The 27,981-nt window shown below is 44.7% G+C and overlaps 1 protein-coding gene across 1 annotated transcript; it reads left to right on the top strand.

Moving 5' to 3' along the window:
- The first annotated feature begins 3,857 nt into the window (after nt 1–3,857).
- sh3bp5b (SH3-domain binding protein 5b (BTK-associated)) lies at nt 3,858–26,030 on the top strand. Its single transcript, XM_034611558.1, has 9 exons — nt 3,858–3,977; nt 5,021–5,083; nt 10,490–10,618; nt 21,231–21,395; nt 21,520–21,650; nt 21,975–22,017; nt 22,203–22,422; nt 23,746–24,111; nt 24,930–26,030. Exons 1-9 carry the CDS (start codon nt 3,900–3,902, stop codon nt 25,148–25,150), a joined length of 1,416 nt encoding a protein of 471 aa, XP_034467449.1. The 5' UTR covers nt 3,858–3,899; the 3' UTR covers nt 25,151–26,030.
- Nucleotides 26,031–27,981: the final 1,951 nt, after the last annotated feature.

Here is a 27,981-nt window from a genome sequence, read left to right as displayed (position 1 = left end):
GTGAAAGGCTCAGAGAGGAGAGGTGTCTTCATCAGGCTCTTCCTCCTCCTCTTCCTCTTCTTCCTCCCTGCTGAAACATCCTGATTAGTACCACGGATTAAGAATCTGTTGACGTGGCGACACTGGAGAAAAGGGTTCATCCTCTGGGGAAACGGATGCCCTCAGTGATTTTCGTATTAATCTGTTTCTGGTATTTTGACAAATGTTTTAATCGTTAAGATAATTAAAAATCATCAGAGGATCAGGAATGTCCTCAGCAGATTTCATAAGAATGTGGTCAGTAGGTTTTCTCACCACGACGACTCTTGGACCACAGACTGTAAATAAAGATGGACGATGCATCTTGCACATTTACATTTAAACCAAAACTATGGTGGAAATATTCATTTGTCATTTTAAACGGATTATTCCCTTAATATCAAACAATAAAATGGAATTCAGTCTTTCTATGAGCACTGTCAGCTTCTCCCTCGACTCTCTGCATTAAGCTGACGATCCAGAGCCACGGCCGAGTTCTTCAGGAGAGTGAGGAGCTAAAACTCATTTAAACAGATTCAATCTGCTGCCGTGAATAAAACCTCTGTGTCACAACAACACCCGGCTCATTGTCACGGTCCCACCGAGGCCGGGTCAGCTTCGAGCTGACACAGTTTCCAGAGTTACTCACACTGAGGGTTTAGTTCTCTGATCACAGTACGAGGTGAACATCAGCGAACAGAGGCCGATCAAACGAGGAGGAGCAGAGTGAACGCTGGGTCGTGAAATGACCTCAGAATCAAAACATTCGTCCTTGAGAAATAACCGCCATGTTTTCAGGAATCTGCTGACGGCGTCTTGTCGCTGCACGTCCACACGAGGGCTGGAATCATCCAAATGTTTAGAGAATTCCACAACGTCGACATGATAAGAAAGATCTTATTCTGTGATGCTGATGTTTTCATTTGGAATCTAAAGAATTCACCTCCTTTTATTTCAGTGCACGAGTCAATGCATGAAATAAAGTAAATGATTTATAGGTTTATATCGTATTCAGGTCACAAATGAGTGTGTGAGGATTAAATGACTGAAAACCGCTGCTTCGAATCTGCACCAAACTTGAATGAGTGTTTCCCTGATGCATCCTCCCACCACGTTATGTGATAATCCATCCAGTTGCTTTAGTTTAATTCTGCAAACATACAAATTCAAGTACAACTTCCTTGGCAGAGGCAGCAAGTTGAAGGCTTAAGATTGACGATGATCCCAGGAGCCTGTTCATCCTGAATAAATCAATTAAGACTTAGTGTCACTGGACTTCCAGAAGAAAACCCTCTGACACAGACGTGGTAATTTATCACAGTGACCTTAACGGACACGCGAGGTCGGGAGGTGGGAGGTGTGACGGAGGTTTAAGAGCAGTGAGATGCCTGTGTCTGCATCTTTTTTAGACACATCCTGCTATTGAGACAAATCAGCTCGGGGAGACAGGAAACGTGCTGACGGGACCCTGAGCCTCCGTCAGGCTCCACAGCTCAGTGCCTTCTGTCAGCAGGCGTGTGGGCCTGGAGCTGAGACCAGCGCTCCTGTGTCCTCACCTGTTACTAAGAACACGAGGAGATTGACCACCGGGCAGCAGACGCTCTGAATGAATATCTGCTTGTATTTATTTAACCTCAGGTAAATTATAGCTGATTTCTCAGATGGTCAGTGTTTCCTGGAGGAAGACACAGGATTTGTACTTAAAAACTTAAACCTAATTTAAGGTTTTCAAGGTTAAAATGTAATTTCTTCACTCAGATATGTTTCCATCTTTATCCTTTATCCTGACTGCCGGGCTCTGGGAAAGTAGCTGCACATTTTGGCTGCGTCAGCCGCCGTCCTTGAGGTAAACAGGCTCTAGTGCTGGTTATGCAACGTGTTTAATGTCCCCTCAGGCCGCTGTCTCTTCAGTCTCTGTACTTTCTTCTCGGCTGAGCAGGGGGAATGAAAACAAGCGATGTCAGGGGTGATGCCGGAGAAAAGCCTGAGAGTCTCTCTGAATGAGCTGATGTGTATCTGGAATGTTTTGAGTATACGAACCACCGGCTGATGAGTGGGTGTCCTCTGGGCGCCGGGATATTTGTTTGGCGGTTGAATCCAGTGCAGGATCTAAATGCCTGTAGCTGAAGGTCTGGTGTGGTATCTGTTCCCATTGGTTCGTCAACCATCATCAGATTCAGACATTTCAGGACCAGTCCAGTCTGTATATCAGTCCATCCAATCGTTGTTGAGAACTTCTAAACACAAATTTGATCCAACCTGCAAAAATGCCACATTTTCTCAGATCGGGTTCATCGGGACAAAACGTTTCAGTACAAGTATCAACCCAACGCGCCGTCACCCGAACACAGTTTGTTGACAAAATGATAAACAACGGGACAGGAAGTGGAGTCTCGCTGAACTATCTGGAAAATAAACAAGGTTCAAAGGTTGATTTCAGTTCTGAGGCGAACAGACGAGATTTTGTTCCGTTAAAAATGATTTTGTGAAACTGTGTAAACAGCATCTGTTGCTGTCGTGTCGATGGCTGAACCCGGCTCCACAGTCAGCGCTGGAGTTACGTCGTTAACAGAGTCAAGGCAGAAATATAAATGGAATTATGACAGAAATGAAATGGGTGTTTGTGGAATTAGTTTCCATGACGATGAAGATAACTCAGGCCCATCAGACATCAAATCTGATCTGCGATGTCTTATATGTAAAAGCATGTCATTTAATCATTGACTATAACTATGTTAAGTCTGGTTTCTCAGTATTGTTTCTAACTTAATCAAATGCTCTTTATGTTTGTCGCCTCCTTTAGGGACAGTCACCACAGTTGTAGTGAAGTCGTGGAACAGAATTCATTTCCCAGAACAGCGATGACAGTCTGAGAACCAGTTGACCCTGACACACAGTCAGTGGTGCTGATATCCAATCTTCTACCACGGTGAACGTCCTTTTACAGCCAGATCGCATTGGAGCTTTTTCTGGAAGTGAAGATGAGAGGCCACGTTCCATTAAACCTCGGGGGTCGGCGCTCGGAATGACGTCGCACCAGAACAACCCGAGTTGATAGTGTTCCCGTTGCACAGGAACAGTGTGCACGTTAGCCAGTAAGCTAACAAAACCAGTGCATACTAACGAATACTAACACCGAAGTAACAGGTCCACACGCAGTAATTGGACAGTACTATGTGTACGACGTGTAGTTACATTTTTGGGGAGGTAGGGGCAGGTGTCTGCATTGGGTACACGTCTACGCATAGGCTACGAAGAAGAAGCATGAATTGGGCTTATTTTACGTGTTTACCCCTGAAACTCCAGAAGTGTGTGTGTGTGGGTGTGTGTTGTTTCCCCCCCATCATCGTGCTGAGGAGATAATGAGGGAATGTTAGTTTTTGGGTGAACTATCCCTTTAGGCTGTTTCCACTGTATGAGCATGTATCACATCATATGTGTGATGAATGTGTGTTCTTTTAACGTTTGTAAAGTGTCTTTGAGTACTTGTATTATGAAAATGTATTTATTCTTATTATTCTTATTAGAAACTCTCTGTCCCTGATCCTCCATCTTGTTATAATGTCGCGTCACAGCTGCGAGGCACTAATCACCCCCCATACCTCTCACAGAAGGGGGCGTTCCCTGGCGAGCAGATGTGCGCTGGTTTGATCCCCGGCTCATTGAGGAGAGAGACCGGACCGAGGACACACGCTGCCGCCGCGTCCGCTGTGCCTCAGACCCGCTGCACTCCACCGGGATGGTCCCCTGCGGACAGCAGTGAACCCTCAGGAGACACTGTCCTCTCCGTCAGTCCCCCGGGACACCGATGCGCCTCCTGCCGGCCGTGGCCTCACGCCAGTGTCTTTGTTCGGCGGGGACATCTGTCCTTCAGCCGCAGCATGGAGCAGCCGGAGCGGGAGCAGCGGTCCGAGGACGACACGGAGTTCGAGGACGAGGAGGTGGACCCCAGAATCCAGGTCGGTCATCTGCAGGGATTATGATAGATTATGAACCGCTGCACATCTGGATGCTCCGGTGGACACGATGTGGTCAACACGTCCTGCACGTGCACGTGATGCGCTAATAACCAGGTCCTCTGCAGGCTCGTGTGCTGATTGGCTCCAGCTCGGGTTGTTCAGTCACTCATCGTTATTAAATCTGCACATCTGCATGTAAACCATAAGGAACAGTGAGAGAAAACATCTGGATGGAAATGAGTGAATCTCACCCACATGCACGTGAAGCAGATTCTTTAATTAATCAGTTAATTGTTCGGTGATGATTTGATAGTTTGATTTATTCAACAACAACAAAACCGTCACAGTTTCTGTCACACAACAAACACACAATAGAATCAGAGTGTGTCAGGTTAAGTGTTTGTATCCATGAACTCACTAACATATAGAGATGACTTGTTGTGTCTCATGTCAGTTTGTAGTGTTGCTGCTTGTTGAAGTAGAAATGATCCTTTAAGGTTCAGACTCATCATCTGATTCTGAAGTTCTGTCATTCGACCTTTTAAAGGACTGTCGACTGTTAAAGAGTCGATTTCAGTCGATTCAACCTTTAACACACACGAGTGAAGTGCAGCTACTCTGAGAAGAGGTTATTTCTCTAAAAGCTGAATCTGAAGTCTGGTCTTATTCCAGCTTCTCCTCTCACAGGATGTTCTGCTTCTCAGGTTCCACAGTAAACTGAATATGTATGAATTCTGCTGTGGAAAGATCAGCGATCGAATCCACTGACTCAGCTTTCATGTTTATCTTTGTGTTGACAACACTTCAGGCTTTTGGACGAATCCACAAAGTCAAAGGTTTCACGCTTTCACTTGAGGTTTTCAACGCAGCTCTCGAGGGTTCATGAATATTCAGCGGACTGATTTGGTTGAAAGAAGAAATTCATAAACGAACACTTGTTATTTTAATTCATTCAGGATGTTGCTAGTCTTCTCTCTCTTGTGATTCCAGGTTTCATATCGTGTCCCCTTCTCCTCCTTCATCTGTTATTCCCTCTCTTCCAGGGGGAGCTGGAGAAACTCAACCAGTCCACTGACGACATCAACCGATGCGAGACGGAGCTGGAGGTCAGTCTGTCCTCACTCGTGTGTGCAGGTTCTGACTAACATGTGATCTCTGTGAGAACCTTAGCAGCAGATTCTCTTCTCGTGCGCTGCTCACCTGGATGACCTGAGTTGACCTGCTCAGACCAGTGTTGTGAGGAGACGCAGCAGTCTCCTTTGTGACCTTTGCTTCGTCTCCCGGTCCGACTGTTTGTAAAGTTTATGATTCGCTCTGTGTCAGCGGGTTTGCACGTATAGTGAATTGCACTGTGTCTAGTTTAAAGGCTGTCAGAGCAGTTTCGCTGGCACCTGTACGCAGAGCGGTTTGCAGCGAGCAGGCGGAGCTCGGCACGTCACTGGACTCCTGTGAACACAGCAGCAGTCATGAGACACTCACCCGGGCCATCAGGGCCTGTCAACTTGCATAACTGTTCTTTGTGTCCCAGTAAAAACCAGTAAACCAGCAGCTTCACACGCTGCTTTACAGGGGTCAACGTGCAAAGTCTTGTCTTTTAAAGGATAAATCTGCTACTCAGAGAGAAACAATGACAAAATGAAAGGACGTTCTCTGCTGATGAGTGTTTCTTTGCAAGAACAAGGTGGTGGAGCTATCTGGATGACTGATTGATTGATTGATTGATTGATTGATTGATTGATTGATTGGTGACGACAGCTCGTCAGCTCCCCTTGCATGTAAACGAGGGTATATTACGCTCTCTGAGCAGCACGACGTCTTCAGGGAGTTTTTACTTTGTGATTTATTTACCCTCCCAAACAAGCTTTGCCCCCCCCCCCCCCACCCCGTGCAGATGCCCTCCATGTTGTAGAGGGAAAATGAACCAGACGACAGCCAAATGTCTTCACCTCTGCCAGGGAGGTTGTGTTTTCACCGCTGTCCTTTGGTCTGTTTGCCAAAACGACTTGAAAGAAGCTTGTGCTTGAAGGATGGAACACGGGCCAAGAAAGAACGGATTACATTTGGTCTGGATGGAGGAATGTTTGTATATTTAACATTGGGATTTGGGACGTTTTTTAATTTCCCAGATAATAATTCAAGCATCTTTAATAAATGAAAAATCAGACCTATTTAGAGGACTGATATCTGACTGTGTGCAAATTCGTGCCACTTGATTGAATCAAAGGAAACTGTTGTGAGAGCTATTCTAGTTGTTGTTGTCATTATATAAACACTTATTAGGATCTAATTCTGTAATTCCTCCATAATCTGCAGTGACGATTCATTTCCACAGAGAAAAGAGAGCGAGGCTAAACAAGTGGTCGTTCACCAGCAGCTGTTGTTCCAGTAGCAAAGGGAATTTGTTTTGAAAGCACACGAATCAATCAGTCGCCCCTCAGCTGTGGTTTTGTGATGGGTTTCGTCTCTTCGGCCTGTTTGCGTCTCTCCTGTAGATTCAGGGACTTGTTGAATCAACACTGTGTGCCTTGTTAAACCTCGACACATTTGTGTTTCTGTGCTTTATGGCTCCTCTACTGTCAGAGGGAAGGAACACGGCTCAAAAACAGTCGAGAGCAAAGCCGCTGGATGTTTTAACGTCTTTGAGATGTGGTGCGATCGAGATGTTTACCCTCCCAACAGAAATGTAAATGACGTCAAACTAACAACAACAAATACTCTTGAATTTTGTTCGTAACTGAGCTTAAAGAAGGATTCGTTTCCGAAGTTTAAAGAACCAGAGGAACTGACACACTCGCACACAACTTCAAACATCTGTAAGACCAAGTATTTGTTTGGTTCAAGCCCAACACAGGAATCAGTTCGTTCTGATACGAGATGATGTGATTCTGTTCGGCCTCAGTCGGACGCCTCCTGATCTGAAAAGATAAATTAATGAACTGGATAATAATCAAGTGGGAACTATTATGCTAATCAATTAATCCTTGTTGAAGTCATTTTCCTGCAAAGATGCCAAAAAGGTTCCAGTTTCTGAAAATGTGCTGAGTTAGTTGATGCTCATCAGGAAACGTGTGGTCGACGTGTTTTTCTGACATTTAATAAACTAAGAGATTATTAGAATATAACAACCGACCGACTAATCGATACAAACGTCCACAGTCTCGACGATGGAACTGAGATATGAAATTATTATTCTATTTAAAGTCCATGAAAGCTGCATATTTAAAGTCTCCTTCACGTGTCAATAGCTTAACTTGATTAATATCCATGAGATCAAAGAAGCCTTGAGAAAAATAACTGTCTAAACTGAGCCGTGCCCCAAATATCAAGTTCTGCACTGAACCATGGATTTGGAGAATCGTCACCACCCGACTAATCGATGATGGAAATAATCTTTAGCTGCAGTTCCAGTCCTCAGTCTTAAGAATGAGGTCAGAGACATCAGCGTCTTGCTCAAGGACACTAAAGGACAGATGCTCATCCTCACGTGACCTTGACACCAGACATTCCTGAAAAACTCCATTTCTCTGTTTACTCGTCTCCTCTTACGAACACATAAACACACAAAGGGCTTAAATCCTATTTTAAATTAGTATTTCCCCTTTTTAAAAACATTTTAAATTACCATTACCTCTTTGAAATATCAGTTTCGACCGAGCTTCCTGTTGTTCTGTTCTCACATAGACCTCAGCAGCGTCGCTGTGATATCATCAAACCGTTGGACCCAGTGTCCACTCAGCTGATGTGAGGCCTAGGAAGATGACAATGAGAGAAATGATGGGGGGGGGGGGTGTTGTGGGAAATTCAGCGACGCGAAGAAGCCAATGTACTTTGTAAGCAGCGATGCAGCTGACATTTAATTTAGCAGATAAGTCGTAGACACAAAGGCCTCGAGGCGCAGACGTGTTGACGAGGTGAAGTGCGTCAGTGGAGGACGGAGACGCTGCAGTCGGCAGCAGAGAGGCTGGGACACACAGATTAGACCCAGCACTTTAACTTCTCCTGAGTCTTCACACTCATAATCAAGAAACTGTCTGGAAGCTGAGGCTCTTTTATTTACAGTCACCGAGGTTATAAAGTTTCATGACTCTCTTCTTCCCTTGGAACTGTGAGTCAGCACTTTACACCCCCCGTTAACCTCTTAGTGATAAAACAGTTAGTGGATGAATGTTCAATAATCATGTCTCTAGGTCAATTCATTTGTTCAAGCTTCTCAAATGAAAACATCTACCACTTTTTAATAATTACCACCGCAATAGATTTTGAGACATTTCAATATAAACTACACATTTACTGGGCCAAAGTGTGAATGATTCATCCTCTGGGGACCATGCAAATTGGGGGGGGAAAAAGAAATTCCCCTTATATTTGTTTATAATCTGTTTCAGTCTAATGCTGCGACTGTAGCTAAGATAATGTTAAAGAAGATGGATAGAGAGTGGACCCGTTTCTTTGAGGGAGTGATGGATGTAAAGAGCGTGCACGTTGTGAGGGTGCACAGTGGAGTGCGTATGTTGTTGTTGTGCTTCAGACCAGTTGTGAGTAGTGGTGGTTAAATATAACCAGAGGGAAATGTCTTTGTGTTTAAGCAGAACAGAAAAACTTCAGTGAGTCACAAGCTTCTTCAAACTTCAACATATGAAACATTGTTTTTGATCAGATGAAATCTAATTGAGCCTTTTTAATCAAATCCAAATCCAAAGTGGATCATCGAGTTCCTGGACATTTCATTCTTCTTTATCACAGAAACACTTTACATCAGTAACACTGAGGGAATCTGTGCTTTACAGTCACAGACATGTTAGAAACAACAGACTCTTTAACAACAGACAGACGGAGAGAAAAGCTGCTTCTCGTTTCAGATCCTTGATAAGCAGCTAATTAAAGTTGGCTCCACTAGTTGGTTGAAAACATTCTCCAGTTGACATTTAACTTGTCTGGAAGTGAAAAACAAGCAAAAGATTGATGACACATAATTTGGTGGATACATACCTGACAAATTCAGAGACCGAGTCGAGAGGCCAGAAAGACAAACTACTTAGAGAAATGAACATTATGTTTATCGAATGTTCTACTAAGAACATGTGCAGATTAATGGTTAGAATTACAGTATATTGTTCAGACATTGTGTTTTCATTTGATCAAATTGTACTTATTGTGAGACCTGGAGTAAGAACACGTCTTTGCAAAGTTCCCAGTCCTTCCCAGTCTGCAGTTTGGAAGAAGCCCATTGGCATCTGACTGGTAGATGAACTTGCTGCCGTCTGTATCGACTCGTACAAACATATCCAGTCTTTGTCTTTTAGAGTTTTCTCCTCCAAGGAGTTACAGTTGAACCTGTGCTGGTTAGAGTCTAAAGTTAAACAGGACTGAAACCTGCTGTGGTCGTCCTCTCTGTGGAGACTTCAGGTGTCACATGAGTTTTCATTTCATTTCCTCAGCTTTTGTCTCGGCTGTAAACAAGCTGTTTTTCACTTAAACTTAATGGTATTTGTGCTCGACCTTATCTTTTAATAAAAGGACCTGGGACTGAGTTCACTGCTGCTCAACATCCCTGATGTCACTTGTATAATAAGATCCTGTCTTGTTTTTCTTCTCACTCTCTTTCTTCTTTTCTTCTTGTGCTTAGAAGATTGTGTTCCTCTCCGATCAATTACAACACCGTGATGAATGTCAGAGCTGAATCAGTCTGAGAAATTCCCTCTGACGAGTTCCAGCGAACGACCCGAGCTCTCTAACACGGAACAAGCGGCGTGCGCGGTGCCAGATAACAGAATTATATCAGACATTCGCTTTTCATAGGCGTTTTGAACGGATTGGCCGGACGCTGGCTGCTTCTCTGTTGTATTAGGACGTTCTCATAAAACTGTGTCAGCTTTTTCTGGAACATGATGTGAAAATACTTCAGCAGATTATATTAAGTTTAATGGGTGGGAGTTAAAGTTTCTTATCCATTAAGTAGAACTGCATTTTTGCGGTTTTATCTTTGAGTTCTTGGGTTTTACAGTAGATTCTTGACTTGTGGCCTCTTGTGAGTCATCGCAGAGGCAAGTTTCATTTCCACAACTTTACAAACTGACGGAGATGAAGGGTCAAGAGCTGCAACTCCCTGTCCACAGATGTAGTAAGAGCTCATTCACAAGTGAAAGGGGAAATGAAGCACTACAGATCAAATCAAGAAGAAAGGTCTGAATCTATCACCGAACCCTGGGAACAGGGCTCCGTGTGAAGTCTTCAGCAGAACCTCAACTGGCCTCATTCAGGTGGACGTGTGCTTGTTGCAGAATTAAGGGGATTTATTCTTATACGCTGTTTGTGTTGAAGCAAAACCATCAAATCTCCACATTAAGAGAACGTTCATACATCAGACAGTGTAGAGGGGGGGTGCAGGACAACACTTCTCCCCTTCCTCCCACTATCCAGAAATCTAGAAATATCCAGAACACTGCTATCTTGCGTATTGGTGTTTGTTTTACTGAAAATATGAACAAAGCCTTTTTCTTTCTTCCAATCAGGACTCGAGGCAGAAGTTCCGCTCCGTTCTGGTGGAGGCCACGGTGAAGCTGGATGAACTGGTGAAGAAGATTGGCAAAGCCGTGGAGGAGTCCAAGCCTTACTGGGAGGCCCGGCGGTTGGCCAGACAGGTCAGTCAGCAGTGACTTACACATACTGGGTCCACCCGACGTCTGTGGTTGGGTCGGTTCTGTCCTGTTTTGCTGTGGGTCTACGTTTCGGGAACACGCGAGCTGAATAGCTTGATCCGAGCTCATTCTCAGCTCAGGTCACATGGGACGTCGGACTCGCTGCTTGATTCAGAGACGTTAAATTGATTAGAAGATTTTCCTCTTCTGTCTAATCCATCAGCCACTTGACTACAAAATGTTTTCCTCTGGTGCTTGAAGTGAAAATAGGACCTGCAGTTATTTCTATAAATCATTCACTGAAGCGTATAAACAAATTAGTGTTGGAATTAAACACAGTGACTTCACTGTGATTCTCAAACTCCTCTTTATATTGATGATTTTCTTTTCACTGCAGCTAATTGTTGGTGGAGAGTTTAGCAGATTTCCTTTTGGTCCTTTTGGATCGTGTGAAATGTTCTAGTCTGAAATCTTCAGAAACGAATGTTGAAGGACTTTGAAGGTCGATCATTGAAATGAAATGTTTTGTGATCATTTTCCTTTCAAATCTGTGTTAATGTGTTTTTATTAAGTTGATACCAGGTCATCTGAAAACACTGGCTTTTTAATTCTGTGTTCAGGGTGTTAAATCGAGGAGCTTGACACGAGCACCATCGCCTCAAAGCAAGAAGGTTCCTGGTTCAGATCCCGTTTGGCTGTTTGGAGTTTGCCTGCTCTCCCTGTGTCTGCGAGGGTTTTCTGATGAGACTCTTAATTGGTCTGAATGTGGTTGTTTGTCTGTATTTGACATTAGTGAAAAGATAATCTGGACTTTTTATTTGTCCTTTTCCCTGCGGGTGTTTTGCTTGGTTCAATTTTAATCGATTTCCGTTCTTTCTAAATAACATTTGTCGACCTCTTAAATGGAGAAAACATCATTTCCATGCTTGAAGTTTTAAGTCTGGTTGATCAGGACCAATGCAGAAATCGAGCACAGCTTAGAAACGGTATCAAAAGGAACTACACAATCATTTGAGACCACAATCTCTGTTCCCCTTTTCACAAAGTGTGTGTCTGTGTGTAAATGGAGGAGGAAGCAGCCACCTGCTCGTCTCGATGAGCGTCCCTGCAGCTGCGAGAGCTCGGTCAGGGACGGCAGAGACGGAGCCTCTAACAGACTTTACTGTGTCCTTCTCTCACGACTCAGGGGAAGACCCTCTGTGCATGTCTTCACTTTGACAGACACTTTCTCTGTGAGTACGAGTGGGGAATTTACTGTTTTATGCTGAAATACAGGCGATGGTGAAAGTGTCTGTGAAGCAACTGCAGTTCCCCTTTCTTAGATATGTGTCCTTTTTTTAACCTGTTTACTCCGAAGATCTCATAATCTTTCAACTCAAATACTTGCGAGTTTCGTGAATGATCAAGACCCAAGACCCTTTGTCTGTAGCATCTGGGCTCCTAGTGGGAATCAAACCACCAACCTTGCTTTACAATCAACACAGATCTCTAGATCAATTGAGAATGAAGATCTCATGAGAGAATGAGTGTGTTGTCAGAGGATCTTTATAAAGATTAACCCCCGTGGGTTCGGTGTGTGTGAAGCTTCTTGATTGTCACGTCCTGAGGGGAAGTGAGATGAGGATGTACAGCATGTGATTGGTTCACTTCCCCTCACCTGTCAGCTCACCTGCGGCCCTGATCGACCTTTACTTTCACTTCCAGAGAACGGGTCTGAAACAACGTGGCCTCTAACTGTGAACACGTTACAGCCCGAGATCGAACACAGAGGAGCAGCAGAGTTGATGCTTTTGCAAAGTCTCTTTTCAAAATGCTGAAATGTCTTTGTCTCCATCTCTTGTCTCTCGACTGTTGCTTCACGCCCTGTTGTCAGACTCCTTTCATGTGAAATACAGTCACACCTTTAACTTTAGATATTTGTTGTTGTGTCGACTCGAGTTTGAGGAAGCTCCTAACTTACTCTTTACCCAGAACTAGGTTTCAAACCACTGACTTTAAAACCACAGCCAGCTTTTCTAATTCTATGACTTATTAAATCATTTTCCATCTGCTGTATCGATCCCTCTTTCTAACTCAAAGGCCTCTTTGTTACGCTTCATATCAACAAAGCTTTTTTGAAACTAATCTGAACGAATTAGCGATGATCAGTTGAGAATCTTCGTCTTTCTCTGCACGAACAATTTGGCCTCAAACCCCAGTCGGGGAATCTATCATAGTCTGTTTATCTTCTTGTTTCCTTGTCAACTATGTCTGATCTGCCAGAAAATGAGCAGCTGCCGCCTCAAGGCTTCTGGGTCTTTTCCAAGAAGGTACGATATTTTGACTCGCTGCAGCTTTGTGGACTTCACCCTCTGAATGGAGGTCCTTGGAACAGAAATAGAAAAGCAGTAAACAAGTAAACGTTTGTTGGAGGCTGTGCATGTTTCCTTCTTGTCGACGAGGGTGTCGAATGTCTTTAACAAAGCTGTTATCAGTGGGAGTCTGAGAAATAGTCGCAGCCACAATTAGGCAAACTCACGCAAATCGTCTTGATGTCAGTTATTTTAATGATTTGCCAACTAAAAATATCCCAGATTGAAGACACACTGCGTCTCTTTGTCCCTGTCCTCGCGTCGCCTTCCACCAGTTGTTGGTTTTCTTACTTTGTTCCCTCTGTTGATGTTGTATCCAACTCTTTCCTCCTGTTTGCCATGTTTGTGTCTTTACTGAACTTTCCCTCCTGTTTCTCTGTCTGATTGGAGAACCTCCCCCCCGGCTCTCCCATGCACTGGGATTAGAAACACATTATTTGCCGTAGCAGATAAGCGTCCGGCAGCACCCAGGGAGCGGCCGCTGGAGACAAACGACTCAGCTTGACCTTGATTCCAGATAGAAGATAAACTGCAGACGTATAACTCTGAGAACGCTGTATAATCTACATTTCTATATCGCGTATCTCGCTGGCAGCTAATCATTCTTAAGTGAGTCATTGTGGGGGAGAACTCACAGGGTTTCTCCTGCTGGGTTGGACCAAGGTCTTTATTCAGGTGCAAACCTCTCCTGAATTTAAAGGAGGCGTATTCTGCTCTCACTCGTGTTCACGTGGGGAGAGTTTAATACTTTTTGCAAGAACAGCTCAGATTTGGCAAAACAACGTGTAAACCTTCCCATCAGCCTGGTCTCCTTCTATTCCCCCGGTGTTAAGAATAAAAGCTTAAACTTAATTCCTTCCCCGTGTCAGATTTCCCTCACGTCCTCTGCACTGGACTCTCTGGGTCTGTGTTCATCAGAGGTCAGAGCTCCCACAGGGGTTTTGTAATTGTTAAACTTTGACACACACACACATTCTACTGTCGCCCCGAGAAGCACGAAGCACAATCCCTGTGAAGTCCAGAGATTCTGTTGATTTCATTAAAACAAATGTATTTGCTGTGCGACCCAAACCTCAGGTCTCTTTTTCTCCAGCATGAACCAAAAGATAAATGAATCTTTAAGGGAAAAGCGTCTCCAGCCGTTGACTTAATGGCTTTAAGCTCCTCTTTTTCCCACTGATCTCACACAAGCTGGTGGACGCACTCAGCCACTGAGGAAGTGGGTCAGCGTGACGAGGCTGAAAAGGCTGAAGCGAGTGCACGTCGTCACATCTCTAAGTGCTGACTCCGGTGAGACTGAGCGATGCCGCTGCATCTGAAGTTAAACTTTCAGCAGAAGGTTTTTTTTTTTTAAAACATCATGAAATATGCAACAGCCTCACTTTTTATTCCTCTCAAGTCTGAGCTGCAGATGGAAGTGGGGGTGTCGGATTTCCTCGCACACTATTAGCTGTCAGATGGCAACACAGAAACACACTCGCAGATCCTGACTGCGGAGGAATTTAAACTCTTCACCATCTCCATTGCTGTTATATTTAAAAGGCTCGACACATTTCACGACTTCCCTTGAATCCAGTAAATTGTGTGTTTGATCATTCGGAGCGGCTCTAATTGTCCTTCGAGGTTTTTCTGTTTTATGAGCGTCAGAGCTGCAGTGGATCCTCTGAATCTGCTGCTGGAGGGATGAGTCAGTCCCCCCCCCCCCCCCCCCCCCCCCCCGCTCTGTATCTGCAGGTTGGCTGGTGGCTGCAGAGAAAGAGGAGAGAGGTGGTGGGAGTTACGGTTTTAAAGACAGGAAGTTCCTGCACAGGATTTAGAAGCGGATCCAAACGGATCCTTTCCCAGAGTGAGGAGGTGTGCATGACTCTGCAGTTTGCAGATCAACGTGAATGTGAATTCAACCTTTTTACGGAGGTTTGTGTTAATAATCAAAACAGACTGTAAATACAGATGCATGTCCACGTCCTCCCTTTGTGCAAACATGAAGACAAAATATCTTTACTGCGGACACCGCCTTCATTTTGGATGTTTTCCCACATTTGCACATTACATCCAGATTATTATATAATGTAAAATATTTAAATATGAACAGAGGACAAGGTGTTGGAATTAAATAAAAACTGGTATAAAGAATTTCAGATGCCGGTAGAGGAAAAGAAAAAGATCACATATGAGTTCAGAACATTTTCTAACACTTGAATGTTTCGTTAAGTCTCAGATTTAATATCACACGGTGTCAAATGTGTTCTTTTTGGGGGGGTTGACTTTAAGCTTCACCACCTCCTGCGTGTCGTCCTCATGACGGAGGCCTGAGTTTGAGCAGATGTCAGATTAGTGAGGGCGAACGAGGAGAGAGGAGGAGGGTGGGGGGGGGGAGCAAATCCCCGGCTGTGGAGACGATGAAATGCTCGATTTGCAGAGGAGAGATTTTCTGCTGCTGGAGGGGAAAGAAAAGGGAGAAAGTGAGAGGAGGCTCAGTGTTCGTGGTGAAAACCAAAACCTGAGCAGCCTCTCATCAGACAGATGGTGTGTGTGTGTGTGTGTCTCAAATATACCAACCTGTATTTCACACACACACACAATGACTGTACAAATACATTTAAAGAAAGACTCAACAAACTATGTCATGAAGAACAGAAGCTGCAGTGGAATATGTGCAGTTTTAAAAATGTGGACACGAGGAAGTGTTTTGATTTCAGAATGTTTTGCCTCTGGAGCTCACAACCTTTAAATTCACTGGATCTGGATTTTATCTGCAGCAAATCACACACTCATAGATTTCACTCCTGATTTTCATCAAGATCCATGAATGATTCTCTGAGAAATCAACGAGAACATTACATGAGTTTGAAGACTCCTCCTCTCAGTCTCCTTTACCTTCTTATCACTTCTCTCCTTGTTGCTTGTCCTCCTCCTCCGGCCCCTGTCCTCCTCCCTCTCTTTCTGTCTCCACCTCCCCCTGCTGGAGGCCGAGCACGTCACTGGTGCTGATGGATGAACTGAAGTGGACGGAGGGATAGAAGGATGGAGGATTCAGGGGAGGAGGAGGGGGGGAGGAAACGGCTGCAAGGTCAAAGCCATCTGGTTTTGCGTTGGTCACCTCACACACAGCCTCGTGTGTGTGTGTGTGTGTGTGTGTGTGTGTGTGTGTGTGTGTGTGTGTGTGTGTGTGTGTGTGTGTGTGTGTGTGTGTGTGTGTGTGTGTGTGTGTGTGTGTGTGTGTGTGTGTGTGTGTGTGTGTGTGTGTCATGTTGTGTTGCCACCGGCTCGTCCGTCGTTGCATAACATCTCTGGCACACGTCATCGTAGCAGCTCTGACACTTTGGAATATGGATTTAACTTCACATCACAGAATGTGACTAAAAATTTGTTTTCAAATATGAAAATAAAACATAATCAACACTAGGGTTGCAAAATTCCGGGAATATTCAAAGTTGGAAACTTTCCATGGGAATATACGGGAATAAACTGGAAATTTTGTGGGTAAATTATACTAACTGTATTTACCTTGTCATATACAGACATAAATATAAACATTTTGTTTTGTCATAAGCTGATTTGAGCCCTGAGGAAACTTTGGGCACTTGACTATATGCTTCTGCATCTTTGTGGCATTCTTAACATAGGTCTTTGCACAGTATTTGCAAATGTACACAGCCTTTCCTTCTGCATTGGCTGGGGTGAAATGTCTCCACACATGAGATAGTGCACGTGGCATGTTCTGTAGAATAAGATGAGAAAAAAGCTTGTAAAAAACACTAATGCAATGCCAGAGATATAAATAGTTAGCTAAACAATTGGAATCGCCTTTAAAAATATTTTACAATTGATGGATAAATGAATAGAAATAGGCTAGATGAACAGATGAACAATCCTCAATCAGCATGCTGATATATTTTCCCCAGTAATATCATCAAAACTTCCCTGACTCGTCCTTGGGCTAATGCTGTAGTGTGCAGGATGCTGGGAAGTATCTGCGCATGTGATGGAGAAATGCACAGTGCGGTAAAAATTTTTTTTCAAAATTACCAAAATTCCCGAGCTTAACTTCCCATGGAAAGTTTCCGGAAATTTACTGAAAATGTTCCGCCTTTGCAACCCTAATCAACACAATAAACACAAATGATGACACATTTGTTCAAATCAGACAGTAGATGTAGATGTTGGTCTCTTATTCTCTTCCTACAGCTTCAGTCACGTTGGTTTAAAGAAGCTTTGTGGATTGTTTATTTGAATCTATCTCGTGTGTCTGTATCTCATCATATCTCATATCTATCTGTAGCTTCACTTGGGTTGACGTGAAGTTTTCTGAGGATTAAACATCCTCGTACAGTTCCTGCATCTCTCCAGTAGAAACCTTTTGTCTTCATTTTCTAACTGGTTGTTCTTCCTGGGTCGTGGTGAAGGTTCAGCAGTTGTGTTTCATTAGATTTCACTAACGGCTCCTGTGCAGAAGCTGTAAATGTAATTTGCACTTTGGGTGAAACAGCAGCTCCAGCCGACCTGTAAGTGAGCGTCTGCTTCTGTTTGAACTCAGCATCACAGCGTCCTCCTCCTCCTGGGCCGGGGACAGATCTGGGTTAATTTGCCTATTGAAGAGCGTGAAGCGGACATCACAGGCGGAGGCTTCCTCCCCGCTGTGTGCTCAACCCTCGAGCTCGCTCAGAACTGTATCTAGGCCAGACCCGGTTCATTCATCCCTCTCGGGGATCGAACGGCGACATGGAATGTGGGTTTGCTTGAAGGTTTGGGTCAGTCGGTGCATTCTGCAAGAGAAAGGAAGCCGTGTTTACAGCGGTTGCACGGACTCAGACCGCCGGGTTTAATGGTCGTTACCGTCCCAGATTGTGCTCTGGCTTTAGAAAATGATCTGATTTGCAAGTAAAATTGGTCAAATCAGGTCATGTTGATAACAGATACTGCTCCTCCTCCTGCTCCTCCTCCTCCTCCTGCTCCTCCTCCTCCTCCTGCTCCTCCTCCTCCTCCTGCTCCTCCTCCTCCTCCTCATCCTCCTCCTCCTCCTCATCCTCCTCCTCCTCCTGTGCTGGAGACAAACAGGGCTCTGATGAAAGGAGGGGATTCCTGTCATTCTTTGACGTCTGACTGTCTGCATTACAAGTTAGAGATATTTTGTTATTTTTAAAAACATGTTGACTCTGAAACTGGAAGGACAAGTTAGAATATGAAGAGCTGCATCAGTGAAACACTAAGATCTCTTCTTCAAACTTTCAAGCTTCATCTTCCTGTGAATTTTAATTTATTGGTCTTATTGTTTGATCCTGTTGTGAAGCTCTTCAATCTTCTGTGTGAATTTGGCAGTTCAAACAGACGTGATCCCTTCAGACCTGTTTTGTGTGTTTAACAGTGTGAAGGTCGATGAGACGTCTTCTTTAGGATCTAAAGGCTCGTTTCCCCTGAACGTCTTTTCCCTGACAGCTGTGACTGATGATGAGACGTCTCACTGTCTGTCCTCCCGTCCCTCTTCCTTTGTGTCTTCCTCCCTCTGCAGCGGTTTGACCGATAAGGACGTTATGGATGTTTGACTGAAAGCACAGATAATACAAATGCAATATTGAATCCAACTGTTAAGATCTGAGGAGGGATCAGTGTGTCCTCCATCATTTTATTATGAAGGTGTCTTTTACGTTGTGTCTTTTAACACTGACACAAATACAACACTTTATAATTTATATTCACCTTGTGCACGCCAAGAGAAACGTGTACAGATGAATCTGTGACTCTGAACATTTCATTGAACGTCTATATTTGACGGGACTTGATGCTGCACCTCAGTTGATACTCGGACTGTTTCAGGATTGACATCTGTCCCTGGGTTGAACAACAGTTCTCAATTGAAACATTGCTGCCTTCAACGTTTAAACTTTCCAGTTTAAAAATAGCTCAGACAAAATTCCCTGCAAAGCGAAAACAGTTTTTCACGTCCATCTGGTTTTATGAGTGAAAGCGAAAGATGCAAAATATAAACACACTTGAGTTGAAGCGTGTCGACACTTCACCGAACAACTGAAGCTCAACAAGAGACGAGAAACCAAGCACAGCAGGAAAATAAAGGCTTTACTCTTTCACTTTTCTCTTTGTCCTACTTTATTTCCGCTGCCTTCTCGGCTACAGGCAAGTGAAGAGTCAGCGGCGTCATCCTGTAGCCGGCGGAGGGATGAGAGGGGGGGGAGAGGATGAAAACGTGAGAGAGACGAGAGGAAGGGAAGAGAAACGGAGAAATAAAAGATTCAAATGTCTGTCACGGTGTCGATAAGCAAAACAGCCCAGTTAGCACAGACTGTTTCACTGAAGTTACACAACGACCGATGTGAGCTCTTTACAGACGTGTTCGGACGATTTATCGAATCAGAAATATTTATTTATTATTCAGTAGTTTTTCCTCTCTCTCTCTTTTCTTATCGCCCCGTCTCTTCCTCTCTGTCTCGTCCTCTCTATCCATCTTTACCCATTTGTCTCCTTCCATCCATCTCCCGCTTTCCTTTCCTTCTCTCCCTGTTTGTCACCTTCTATAAACCACTTCATCCCTCGCTCCCTCTTTCCTCCTCATTTGCCTGCAGCCTCTGAAACGTTCCCAGAGACGAGTCTCCGGAGAGACGACCGATGTGTTGAGTAACTCTGAGCTTTACAGACCTGAGCTGCGATTCCCTCCGCGAGTCTCTGGGAGAAAAATCCTTTTGCTTCTGCAGGAGCTTCAATTATTCACGAGCCGGTTAAACAGAGAACATGTTAACTTGTTAGAGAATGAAGGAGGAGGAGTAACCCACAGTTTGGGATCTAACTGGGTCAAGTTTACATTTGATTTATTGATTATTAACACAGAATATGTTGAAACCACCTTTTTAAAAAGCACCTCGCTGCAGACACGTTTCACTTTTTCCTGTTATGAATGGCACAAAAGACGTTAACAAAGACTGAAGGAGACGTTACTGTAGGACACACGTGGCGTCCTGCAGCGGCGTGGAGCACAAAGACGACCTCATGACGGCAACAAGGCCGAGGTTGTGTGGATCCTGTCGTGCTGGCGCGTTGTCGACCGTCGATAACGACATTACAGCGAGCATGCGGTGATGTCAGAGCAGCTGCAGACTGAAGCCGATGGGACAGAAACTGGCTCCAGACCTGTTTTCATCATTTACACACACGTACACTTACATTTAGAAGTTGATGGTTGTGTGTGTCTCTGGTTGTAAATGAAATAAAATGATGAGACATTATCGGTAATGATACATATTAATAAGTAGTTCTGCTTTATATTGATTCACAGAAATATCAACAACTTCTGTGCCTCTTGAATCTATAAAATGAAAACGTGTAAATCAGCTGATGTCTCTTAACCCTTCATCTTCTGACTTTAAGCTTCATTTTGTGGATTGAACTCCTGATTTAATATTCAGTGAAGCTGCTTCACAGAGATCTGTGGTTCTCTAAAGTTCTCTGGGTCCATGTGGGTTTATTTCTGTCTTCGTGCTCGTTCCTCTTGAGCTTTTTGCTTCTGAACACTTGAGTAAAGCTCGTCCGGCCCCAAAGCAGAGAAACTGATTCATCACTTTCAAGTTCGACTTCCCGTCCTTTTGCTTTTCAGTCGCACACACGCTGTCTCACATCGACAAACTCAAAAGCTCCTTGTCCTGGGTTGAGATCAGTGTTGTCAGCTCCAGAGAGGGGGGGGTAGCTCGCTGGCTGCTGACATCACACACACACACACACACACACACACATTCCCTCTGGTACATTTTTCCTCTTGTCTCTGATCACAAATCGTTCGCAGCCTTCATTCGATTTTTATCTGAAGCTTCATCCACTCGACTTTGTTCTCGTTCATCAACTCTCCTACTGATGTGTTCATCGTCCTCACTCCTCTGGAGCTGCTGCTGGTTTTAGTTTGAAAACTCCGATGCTGCGTTTCAGAGGCAGAAACTGAATTGAACAATCTGCAGTTCACAGCTCAGCTCCTGTGCTGCTCTATTAGATTTCACACACACGTGATGTTGATCAGGCATCGCTCACACGGTGCGTTAGCGTGTAGCGTGTAAAGCCTCAGCTGTACGGCTCCACCTGGACCAGAGCGATGATGTCAGGGACGTCTCGTGAGTTTCATGCTGTGAGACTGTTTAAAATGTAACGTTGAATATAAAGAAACCTGCAGACAAACATGAATCCAGCTGCTTCGTGTTCCTCAAACCAAAACACCAGTCGTTCAGTCAGGTCATCACTCGGGTTGATGAAGAGTCTCTGTCCTGCAGGCGCAGCTCGAGGCCCAGAAGGCCACGCAGGACTTCCAGAAGGCCACCGAGGTTCTGCGGGCGGCGAAGGAGACCATCTCCCTGGCCGAGCAGAGGCTCCTGGAGGAGGACAACCGCCAGTTTGACTCCGCCTGGCAGGAGATGCTGAACCACGCCACCCAGCGGGTGAGGGGGCAGAAACACGTACCTTCATTATTGTAACAAACCTGTGACCTGTAATTTCTTATTCTTAATGCGACAGAGAGTTGATATATTTCATCTGACAGTGAGTTCTGATTGGCCGTCACAGGTGATGGAGGCGGAGCTCACGAAGACGAGGAGCGAGCTGCTTCACAAGGAAACGGCGTCAAAGTACACGGCGGCCATCGGTCGCATGAAGCAGCTGGAGAAGAAACTCAAACGCACCATCAACAAGTCCAAGTAAGAGCCTCCGCTTTAAAATGGCCGCCGCTGTAACGACGTGACGGAGAGAACGAGGTCGAGTGGATTAGAGTCAGATGTGATTTATATCTGACTCCAGTCTGAGAGATCAGCGCTGCCTCGTGTGGCCTCAGCAGGGAGTGCGTCCGCTCTGCGTCGCTCAGCCAACAGCACCCGACTCCTTTATCTCCCGGGTTGCCATGGTGATGCTGTGGGTGCTGCTGTTTTCTGGGTTACGCTGTATTTGTCCCCTCTGATCTAATCTCTTCTCTTTCTCTCCTGACCACTGCTCCTCCTCCTCCTCCTCCTGCTCCTCCTCCTCAGGCCCTACTTTGAGATGAAGGCCAAGTACTATCTGCAGCTGGAGGTACGTGAGGCTGCTGGAGTTAATGTCTGAAAACATTCACTGAAACATAAACGTGTTAAACATCGAGCTCCTGCACCGTCATCCAATCTCCACATCTGTAGCTCCTCCCTCCTGTGGAGTTCAGTGTGTTTCTGTCTGTGACGTCATCGTGATCCTCCTCCCTCTTCGCTCTCTCTCTCCTCCAGAACCTGAAAAAGAACGTGGACGAGCGACAGGCCAAGCTGTCTCAGGCCAAAGGCGAGTACAAGACGGCCCTCAGGAACCTGGAGATGATCTCTGACGAGATCCACGAGCGACGGCGGAGCTCCTCCATGGGCCCGCGGGGCCGAGGCGTGGGCGCCGAGGGCGACAGCGTCTCCGGGGACGACATCTCCAGCTTCAAAATGGAGTCTGATGGAATATCCAGTGAGTGCAGTGCTTTGTGTGTCTCTCTCAGGTGTTTGTTTCCTAAACTCGCTGCTCGTCGATTCTCCCAAAGAGTTTCAAGGACGATCGGCTCTTTTAAAAATAAACAACTGAATAAACAGGTTTTATTTCTGGAGGAGAAGCTGATTCTGTAAACGTATTATTTATTAGTCTGGTGGAGGGAAGCAGATCAGAGCTCGAGCTCCTGTGAAGATGTGATTGACACTTGAGAGTCAAAGAGCCGAGCTTTAACTCGTTCATTAGAGGAAACACAACGAGCTGCTTGTCTGCTTCTCTGAATTCCTGGTTGTGATTCTTGGAAAGTTTGTTAAAGGACTTCAGAGAAAAGTAAGTTACAGAATCACAGCCGAGTTGAATTGAGTTGAGAGAGAACTCGAGGATCTGAGAGTGAGAAAAACAATCCGATAAATAAATCACCGGTCGGACACTTTTAAAAACTAAACACGGCAAAGAAATACAAATGATTTAGAACTGGGAGGAAACACAGAAGCTTCAGGACAGTGGGAGGAATATTCAGAAAATACATAGAAAACAAACCACCGGTATTTTTTATCTTCACCAGAACTGAAGTTTGAAATAAAAATAAATCACCTCCAGACACAGTTTCCACTAAAGTTAAAACCTGAACAATAAAATGAACTGGTTTCAGTTACTGGTTTCTTTGATCTTCAACTATTTAAACTGAAGATCTTTGGGACCTGGCTTTTCCCTCGACTGGCCTTGAATATGGAATAAATAGGATGGTGTTACCATGGTAACCCCAGAGCGGTGGAGACATCCAGTTTAAAACCGTACAATGTGATTATATTATATTATCATTATATCATGTGATGCGACAGTCACGATTCCTCAGGTTTATTTGTTTTATCTGTTTGCTCGTATGTTTCTTCTCCACATCTTTCCCTCTTTTGTCTCTGTTCATTCTCTCATTTCACTTTCTTTTCTTTCTGTCTTGTTTCTCCCACTTCCTTCCTTCCTTCTCTTCATCGCCACCTTCTTGTTCCTTTCCTTCCTTCCTTCTCTTCATCGCCACCTTCTTGTTCCTTTCCTTCCTTCCTTCTCTTCATCGCCACCTTCTTGTTCCTTTCCTTCCTTCCCTCTCTTCATCGCCACCTTCTTGTTCCTTTCCTTCCTTCCTTCTCTTCATCGCCACCTTCTTGTTCCTTTCCTTCCTCACTCTGTCCCTCCTTCTTTCCTCCATCTTTCCTTTTCTTCCTTTCCCATCTCATCTCATTTCACCTCCTTTCCTTCCTCTTCCCTTCTCTTAACTCCACCTTCTTTCCGTCTCCTCCCCTCCTGCAGTGGCGTCGGTGTGTTTCGATGATGACGCGTGTGGCGGCGGCGGCGGCAGCATCATCATGTCTGAAGAAGACTCGGAGACACAGTCCACCTGCAGCCTGGGTTCGACTCCCAGCAGCCCACAGGATCTCATGTCGCCCTGCCCCTTCGCCAGCTCCTCCTCTTCCTCGTGCACGTCCTCCTCCTCCGACTCCCCATCACCGACGCCCTCCTCCTCGTCCTCCTCCTCCCCTGCCCCCCCCTCCAGGCCCAGCAGTCTGGATCTCCCCAGCACCGTGTCGCTGTCGGACTTCAGCCTCATCTCGCCGGTGCTCGGGCCTCGCAGCGCGTGCAGCGGAGCGTCGTCGCCCGAGTGCGACTTGGAGAGAGGTGAGTGAACGGAGAACACTCGAGCAGAGACGGGGTTCGGTGCCAGGTCTCGTTTTTTACTGCTCAAAGTGTTCAACACAAAGTTGATGGAGCAACATTACACAGATTTTTGTTAGTGAACAAGCTGCGTCGGTAGTTGAGCTGCGATATTTAAGGGTCAGTGGATGTTACCGGAAAACTGTTGCTATCAAACATTTTTAAAAAGACGCTGCCTTGTTTCTTTTCCTCTTGTGTTTAACGGGGAAAAGCATCAACAGCAAACGTAAGCAAAACGAGGGCGGGGCTTTTTCATTCGTCATCACTAATAAATCCGAGCAGACGTTTCACACGAGCACAGAAGCCGCGGGAGGAGAAGAGCTGAAGCTGGAGCGCCGGGAATCTGAGCTTCTATTTGAGTGCAGGGTCTTTGGATGAGCTCGATAAGTCAAAGTGAATAAGGCTGCTCCACAAAGAGAGAACACCTTGATATGAAACGAGTCCACCTGTGACTCAGGAGAGAGAAACAGACGCAGGTGAGACGGATGATGCTGGAGAATCTATTTGGAGCTGGATGCTCACAGCTGCTCCAGCAGAGGGAGGATTAGTCAAAGTGACAGAGAGGAAACATGGTCCAGATATCTGTGGCGTTCAGTCGACCTCCGTGTGTCGGTGCAGCTGCTGCACCTGCTTTCTCTGGTTATCAGAGTTTTACCTTCGTCGGTGTGGTTTTACTTTTCATTGCAGCAACAAAGTGTTAATACATTTCACTGGATCGAACCCCGAACCCTTGACTCCATAATAAATGCACGTAACTGTATTAACCGCTGATTGAATTGCAGGTGACCGTGCAGAGGGAGCAGAGGGGGAACTGGATAACGCTCCCGTCACCACCACCAACAACAACAGCAGCAGCACTAGTTCGCTTCCCGCCACCAAGAGAACCTTCAGCCTGGAAACACGCTTCAGCTTCCTGAACCTGCGCCGCCCTCGCCCCGACAGCACGAAGAAAACAGACGGCTGCTCCCAGAAGGCCGAGCAGTCTGGGTTCATGGTCAAATGAGCGTGACGGACAAAGAGAGAACTCGTCAGCCTCGACGGATTCTGACTCAACGATAAACGATTACGAGCCGGAACTCCACCGTGTGTTGGAGATGTGTTGGCGATGGACTAAAGATTATTGTTTGTGTTATTTTGTCACCGGACAGCTGAAGTGCTGCACGGACCTGAGGAGCACTGTTAAATAGTTGGTGTTCGATGGCTGTTCCACCACAGAGGAGACGTTCTGCTCGGTTCTACAGAACGTGGAGATGTTCAATTAATAAGTTGGACTCTGAGTCCGTATGTGATCTGTCGTATTGTCCTGAAGTTGTGTGTGAATTGTTCAGGCTTTGCCGTTGTGATCCTTCAAATGTCAAAGCTGCAGATGAGAGTATAAATACACATGAATAGCTGAATGTGATTGGGTAACGTTTACTTCCAGTCGCTCTACTCAGCACTGACGAGCAGTAAATACACGATATCAGATCTGATCTGAGTCGAAACCAATAAATAAACAGATAATTAATCAGAGCAACGTCAGCTGTGATATAAGTTAATGTTATAATCGGTTAAATTGAATTCATATTTAATTGAATGTTCTGTTTCTAAATGCTGAATAGTGGGACTTCAAAGTAAAGTGTTGCTGTCCTCTCTGCTTTAAAACGACATGTGACTTCTGCTTCTCTTACAAAAGAAAAGTTGAATTCATAATTAATAAAACCGAATCTTATTTAAATCAATAACCTCTGGAGCTCGGCTGCAGCGGCGTCATTGGGTCTTTGGCTGAAGTTTGCTCGTGTACGTTGTTGACGTGTTGCTGTGTAACTTCTGAAAGACGACATATTGTAAAAGATTTCTTCTTTTTACGAATGAAAAGTTAAATTAATAAAAAATAAAACACTCTGGTGCGTGTGGGTAATATTCTCAGACGTTAGCAAACTGTAACTGACATTTCTGACTAAGCTGCTGTTGCTCTATTTCATCATGAAACCTTTTTAATGAGGAGCTCAAAGAATTTAATTTGTCCTTATTCTGTAATTAGAATTAAAAAAATACTTTGCAGACTCTGGCTTCAAATGCTGAAGATGGAAGAATGTGTTCGACTGGGGGAAGCATCACCTGCTTTCATCTTAACATCAGTTTAGGATTAAATAATCTGGTTTTATTAATTTCACATTATATGATTTTGAGTTTGTGTATTTGGGAGTAAAGAATTGAATCTGAACCTTTTTATCGACCAGCCGTTAAATGGTAATCTAATCTCGACTGCTGGTGTGTGAGTGAGAGATTGTAAAGTGCTTTTACCTTCAGAGATACATCTTTACAAATAAAGAGCACAGACAGAAGCAGATATAATTTTCTGTATTCAATTTTTGAAACATCCATCGTCCCAACATTTAGTGCAAGTTCTGCAAACATTACATCATCATTCATACGACAGCTCGCTGCACGAGTCGATTAAAATCCATGTGACTGAACAAAGTGACGAGGACAGGGAACTCGTTTTCACTTAAAATCCATCATCAAAGAAGAAGTGGACATTTGACACAATATCTTGGCAAAGGATGTTTAAAGATGTCGATTTTCTGACCAGCGTTCACGGTTCACTCAGCCTCGGCTCCGGGTTCCAGATGAGTGATAACGAGTGAAACTGTCTCAAGGACACGTTCCTGTGAGACGGGTCACGGTTTGTTTCTGAGCCACAACCTGACTCCTGGATTTAAACTCAATAAAAAACAGCTTTAAGTAAATCATCTAGTTTCTTGAGCTCTATTTTGAAAATGTCATATTGTCCAGATTCTTGAAATGACTCCGGCTCTAGTTTTTTTTATGATTTACATTTTATATCTCTAAAATATTTCGACATCTTGGATCTCGAAAATTTGATTTTATAGATTGAAATTAAAACAATGGAGTAGCAGACCGTGACCGAGGTTTGTTTTCAGCAGCTCGGGGTCACGCTTCATGTTCAGTAAACAGAAGGTTTGTCATGGAACCTCCGAACTTCTGTGAGAAGCACCTGCCTCTCATGGTCTTCATCAGCAAACACTAAGCTGTTCAAACACGTGAGGAGGCTCCGTGTGACGAGCAGCTGATGGACTCGAACCAAAACAGATTTCACTCAGCAAATCCACCAAATCGAGAACAAGCTGCAAAGTTTCCCTGATGATGCAGAGGAGAGAAACTTTCTCACTGAAAACTGAAGAGGAGCTGATTTCTCTCTAAACTGCTCAAAAGTGACGTTTTCATTCCCAGAGATTATGTTCGACAATAAACAAGAGAAAGGATTTTAAAAAGTGCAGTTTGGAGACACAAAGGAAAACAGAGGATGTGTTCTTGGCAAAACATTCAAATGTTTTCCTTTAAACACATTCTCACATGCACATGCACACGCACACACTCACACACAGGTAGAACACATTCGGTGTGTGACACCTGTCACTCACATCAGCTGATATTTCTCACTCAGCCGTCCACAGACAACATGAAGTGACATCATTCAACTGCTGCCAGGCTGGACTCCCTGTGGTGCTGCTCTGCTGCACTGCTCCTGAGAATTAGAAGAACAACCCTCAAGGGAACCGAGGACACACACACTGTCCCTTCTGTCTGACTCTCAATAAATAAACTGCTTTTAGGATTTATGGCAGCGACTCCTCAGATTATTCAAGGACAGGAAGTGTGAACAGGTTTGAGCAAAGCGAGACGGGCAGAGAGGAACAACCGAGGGGACACGTTTGGTTTAGTATCAAGCGGCTGCTTCTTATTCAAGTCGTTTTGCAGCAACGAGCATCTCAAACATCCTCGTCATCAGGGTCAAATGACTCTGCAGGAGACACAGGTCTTTATCAG

The sequence above is a fragment of the Hippoglossus hippoglossus genome, chromosome 16 (assembly GCF_009819705.1).
Source record: "Hippoglossus hippoglossus isolate fHipHip1 chromosome 16, fHipHip1.pri, whole genome shotgun sequence".
Classification (NCBI taxonomy): Eukaryota; Metazoa; Chordata; class Actinopteri; order Pleuronectiformes; family Pleuronectidae; genus Hippoglossus; species Hippoglossus hippoglossus.
Note: the sequence above shows the minus strand (reverse complement) of the source record. Positions and strands in the feature narration are given on the sequence as shown.

Coding starts and splice junctions, on each gene's coding strand:
- sh3bp5b (XM_034611558.1), top strand. CDS start 3,900: ATGGAGCAGCCGGAGCGGGAGCAGCGGTCCGAGGACGACACGGAGTTC. Junction 10,619..21,230: donor CCCGGCGGTTGGCCAGACAG/GTCAGTCAGCAG, acceptor TCTGTCCTGCAG/GCGCAGCTCGAGGCCCAGAA. Junction 22,018..22,202: donor AGTACTATCTGCAGCTGGAG/GTACGTGAGGCT, acceptor TCTCTCCTCCAG/AACCTGAAAAAGAACGTGGA.